The sequence below is a fragment of the Saccoglossus kowalevskii genome, chromosome 7 (genome assembly GCF_978046115.1).
Source record: "Saccoglossus kowalevskii chromosome 7, keSacKowa6.1, whole genome shotgun sequence".
Lineage (NCBI taxonomy): Eukaryota > Metazoa > Hemichordata > Enteropneusta > Harrimaniidae > Saccoglossus > Saccoglossus kowalevskii.
The window spans coordinates 13,664,052-13,669,141 of NC_140647.1; the positions used below are offsets into that span (position 1 = coordinate 13,664,052).

At 34.1% G+C, this 5,090-nt stretch overlaps 1 protein-coding gene across 1 annotated transcript; it reads left to right on the top strand.

Moving 5' to 3' along the window:
- The first annotated feature begins 1,207 nt into the window (after positions 1–1,207).
- Positions 1,208–4,866, top strand: LOC102808347 (protein SpAN-like). Its single transcript, XM_085501126.1, has 11 exons — positions 1,208–1,321; positions 1,489–1,598; positions 1,925–2,114; positions 2,207–2,333; positions 2,661–2,730; positions 2,918–3,121; positions 3,306–3,435; positions 3,665–3,793; positions 3,975–4,097; positions 4,389–4,502; positions 4,598–4,866. Exons 2-11 carry the CDS (start codon positions 1,530–1,532, stop codon positions 4,681–4,683), a joined length of 1,242 nt encoding a protein of 413 aa, XP_085357252.1. The 5' UTR covers positions 1,208–1,321; positions 1,489–1,529; the 3' UTR covers positions 4,684–4,866.
- Positions 4,867–5,090: the final 224 nt, after the last annotated feature.

Here is a 5,090-nt window from a genome sequence, read left to right on the forward strand (position 1 = left end):
AAATAAATCAGTTGGCTTTAAAGGCCCCATAATCCCCAAAACAGCAAAAAGTAATATTCATTCAAAAACCTTTTATGCTCGTCCTGATTAGAAGTGAAGTGAGCGTATTTATCTATTAGCTACCATATTCGCCATTTATATTGAGTGAATGAAAATATGAAAACGGCTTTATTTTGTGATGTGTGACAAGAAGTGATTTATAGTTGAATTAATGATTCCATTCTTTAATAATTGTTCAATCATTAATTTCATAGGTTTTCATGACACCACGAAACATATATATTCTCTCTCTGGGCACGTTAATAAAAATTATTTACCTAAACTGATCAGAAAATCGCTCCAGCTTCTAAGCGCCAGTTTACAGTGTGTTGTGTTAAAACTATAACAATACTGATACTGATGAAATGCCCGGCCAGAATAGCAGAGACACTAACCTGACCTGACTGACGCCCGACCTGAATGGGAACAAAGAACAATGCTCTAGTCATACTGGTATGATTTACCAATTTAATGTGATCGTAGTAGACGCTGTTGCAATTGTGTGCATTTTATTTTCAGTGTTAACTTTTGAACACCATAAATTTACTCAATTCTCTGCGTACAAACACATAACAAATCGTTCATGAATTATATAATTATGCGTATCAAAGAAGAATCGAATGTCTTACCGAGCTTGTATTAGGTACCAAATTACACCATACAAAGATATATTATCTACTGTATTGTCTACTACCAAAGCTCAAAAACTACTGTGATGTCATCTTCTCTAGAAACGGTATCAATATCATTACTCGCTTACCTATCAAAATCAAGTGTACCTGCTATAAGCGTATTATGTACAAGAGATATAGCTACTTCAAAATAAAAAATGTCGTGGATCTAGATTAGGTAGGTTTCTGTAAACATTTATTTAATGCCTAGCACAATTTTGTGAGGGTTTCTCCAATATGAAAATATGAAATTTAGGATCTGTGAAACAAATATAGTAGACTGGGTTAAAGAAACCATACAGATTGGTTTCATCTTTTGAATTGAATCATGAAGTAAAGTCCCTCCTGACGAAGTTGTTACAACTCATTGATGAAAAACAATAAATCTCGAATTTCATATTAAACTATTTTACCAATGATTTGGTCATATTAGTTTCATTTTGTTTCATTGATTTTAAATAAAATTGTCATTGTGTGGGCATTAGCACATGCGCATTGAATACTGCTTTGTAATACCACACCCACTGCATATGTACTGACTTCTATAAATGAAGTGTTTATTCTAACCAACTCTCAATTTTCCAGTTGCTGTTGTTGGTCCACCTCTACATGTAAGTATAGTATTATTGAACGTTTTTCTGATAAATGTTTGTGCATGTTTCACTCGTACAATATAATTCTGCATTACAAAACATGATTGTTCATGCCGTAATTTTCTACGTTTGCGGATCTAAAACATCCTAATTTGTTTCTTCTATGGTTATTGTATTTATGACAGATTGTATTCAGATTCCGTAGCTGTCTGAAAAAGTGGTCGTAATGGCAAAGCTTCAAACAGTGTATGCCTTACTTGTAGTGTTGGCGATGTTTGTATGTGTTATATACTCGGTAAGGAACTAATGACTCTTTTTTTGTGTGTTATATTTTATAGTGGTGATACAGCTGCTGAACGTAGAATTGCGGCGATAAGGCAACATCGAAACAACATTAGTTACTGAAACGAGAACTGTACATTTACATGTTCATATCGCACTAAATACGCCATACTTTAATAAAAGAGTAAATTACATGATTGCAACAAGCTCGTCTGATCCCAATCCTTAATAGTAATAGAATTACAGTCAGTAAAAATTACTAAAATACGTTGCCATCCACCTGTTACTGTAGTAATCTAACATTTATTGTATACATTACGTGCATCAATATTGTTTCAGGATGAACCACCTGAGGAGCAAGAGAGTCCGGGTACCTTTGAGTCCGACATGAAGTTAACAGATGCACAAACGGCTATAATTGAAGAAGAAATAGCAGCAGAACAAAACGGAGTAGCAACTAGAAAAGCTCATGCTGATCTTTCAAAGCGTTGGCCAGGTGGCGTTGTGCCATATACAATATCTAGTGGAAGTAAGGGTCCTGTACAAGTATTTTGCCAGAGCACAGTGGTGTGTGTGTGTGCATTCAGTTGATAATCATTGTAATAATTATTTATTTTTTAGGCTCAGGTGACACGGCAGTAATACAAAGCGCTATTGCCCACTGGGAGAGCCTCACTTGTTTGACATTTCCGCCATACAATGCAGCCGCAGGACACACGGCAAGAATTAACTTCATCAAAGATAGCGGGTAAGGTCCAACATCTTACCTATTAATTAAAAAGGTGTAAGACTACGTTTAATAGAACCATGCACTTTAATTGAATACTTACCCAGTTTTTAATCATTCGTACCCATAACATCATTGCTACATGAATTGGTTTTTGTTAAATCATCACATGATTCATCAGTACTGGCCTATCATGTTGCTATTTTAAATGATAAATACAATGTTTAAATTTGTATATCTCACCTTGAGATAATTAATGTATGGTGTTTATAGTTGTATTAATTGTGTAGCATGGGTGGTTGATGTAGAATTAATTGTAACAAATCACTGTATGTGTTATGGTATTAGGTGCTGGTCTTGGGTCGGACGTCAAGGTGATGGCTCCCAAGATATTTCGATAGGCTGGGGCTGTGAACAAGTGAGTAACATTTTTGTTGTACTTTGTATACATATTATTTTTTACCCCGCGGTGTACAATGTACAGCAAATTACAACTCGACGTTGTTATTAAGATAATGTCTAAACCAAGATTCAAGGAATATTATGAGAATCGCACTATGAATAGAAGATGTTTCGTTTCTTATTTTATTTATCTCTTAAATTAGATGGGCACAATAGCGCATGAAATTGGTCATGCAATAGGATTCTGGCATGAGCAAAGTCGTCCTGATAGAGACAATTATGTTACGGTACATTTGGATAATGTTCAACCGGGAAAAGAACATAACTTCAATAAATACGGTACAGGTACTGCTAACACGTACAATGTTCCATACGATATAGGATCAGTGATGCATTATGGAGAAAAGGTAAATATTTGCCATTTATTTCTTTAGTTGCATTATAGGTGCATGCGCACTATTCGCGCAATTTATGTTATCTTATTAATATTTATAAACTAAGCCAGTTTGTATTTATATTTATTCTGCTTTATATTGATATTGGCGAGATATATAACTATTAATGGTCCGTTTAACCAATGTTCGCTTTTAGTATTTCAGCGTAAATGGTGATAATACAATCGATGCTATAAACTCAGCCGATCAATCAAAAATGGGAAACCGAGCCGGTCTTACTAATGCCGATGTTACGTTAGCTAAATTAATGTACGATTGTCCAGAATGTGAGTACAACTACATTTCAATCGCTCACTCTATTATATGTAGATTGCATTACTGATATAAGATATGATATAAACAGGGACAGATTATTATGATTTTAATCATCGCAAGTCAAATATAATAACTTTTCTATTGACGAATCTAGTTTTCTGGATATATTTTTTTTGAAAAAAAAACTCCAATATACAACCATTAGTTTATGGGTGAGTGTTTTTGTTTTCCTAATTCAAGTCGGATTGTGTACTGACACCTGTCATTACCCTGATGATGATTTATGTGATGATGGTGGTGATGGATCTCAGTACAGTGTATGTAACTATGGCACAGATTGTGCAGACTGTGGAATAAGACCTAATCCTCGTAAGTCATAGTTACATGATTATTACTCATTCATAATATTCATAAAAATATACAATTTTATAACCCATACAAACATATCATTCCATGTGCCGGTTGCTAGGATTATTAATGTGTTTACAAATATCTCAAAAATACGACAATAATTATATTCTATTAATTATATTTGTTTTTTCTTGTATAGAATGCAATGACGATTGTTATTGGAATGGTGATGGCGAGTGTGACGACGGAGGTGCTGGGTCCTTGTACAGTGTATGTGTATATGGTTCTGACTGCACTGACTGTGGAAAAAGAACGGATATAGGTGAGTTTTAGTGTGTATAATATTACCATGGTGTATATGGTTTTATTGTTTTTACTCAATTGCAATATATGTTCAGTAACACAGAGATTTGTGGCAAATCTTCATTAGTTTAGAATTGTTTTATTTACTGTTGTAATAAATAAAGTGAATACGATTATGGTAATACAAGTACTCGTGTTATTGTTATGTCACTACTGCTATGATATTCATGCTTGGTATAAGCCTAGCTTAACAAACACATATATAGATGAATTTGACCAAATTAATATTAATGTATATTTCTTTGCATAGTTTGTGAAACTACTTGTGTGTACAACGACGATGGCGAATGTGATGACGGTGGTGCAAACTCCCAATATAGTGTGTGTACCTTTGGAACAGACTGTATGGACTGTGGATTTAGAGGTAAGAGACAATCAAAATATCAATTGTTGACAGGTGAATCTAGCCCTTATAACCATTTAAATTTGCATAATAATTATGTTTTTCTTTGTTGACAGTTGGGTCAGCAAAACGGTCAGCAAAAAGATGGAAAAAGGGAATGGAGGAGAAAAAGCGTGATAAGAAAGGACAAAAAACACGTTAAATGTCCTTAATATAAAAGCATGTTAAAGTAGTTTAGTTGGAATAAGGGTATAATTATGCATCATAAAAATACCAACGAATATATAATATTGCTATAATTGATTTCAAGATACAACAGATCACTCCCTGTGACTGACTGTAAGTAAATGAGAATGTTATAGTTCATAAATTATGGTCAAGTGTATTTATGCGTGTTATTTCGTGAGTGGTGCAAGGTGTGGTTATACGTCATGACATATTGAACATGTGTGAAACATGTTTGAAATATTGGTAGTTTTGGTACTACCAAATAAACGCAACTTACTGGGAAACTAAATATGGTCTTTGTAATTCCACGTATACTCCCAATTCCTTCTATCATGTCGCCATTTGGCGACGCATGTCAAGCTATAAACCGGCAACAGTACT

What these genes read in the sequence shown, in the direction of transcription:
- LOC102808347 (XM_085501126.1), top strand. Translation starts at nt 1,530, where the DNA reads ATGGCAAAGCTTCAAACAGTGTATGCCTTACTTGTAGTGTTGGCGATG. An exon ending in TTGTATGTGTTATATACTCG is followed by an intron (nt 1,599 to 1,924) that starts GTAAGGAACTAA and finishes ATATTGTTTCAG; the next exon opens with GATGAACCACCTGAGGAGCA. An exon ending in AATGTACGATTGTCCAGAAT is followed by an intron (nt 3,436 to 3,664) that starts GTGAGTACAACT and finishes TCCTAATTCAAG; the next exon opens with TCGGATTGTGTACTGACACC.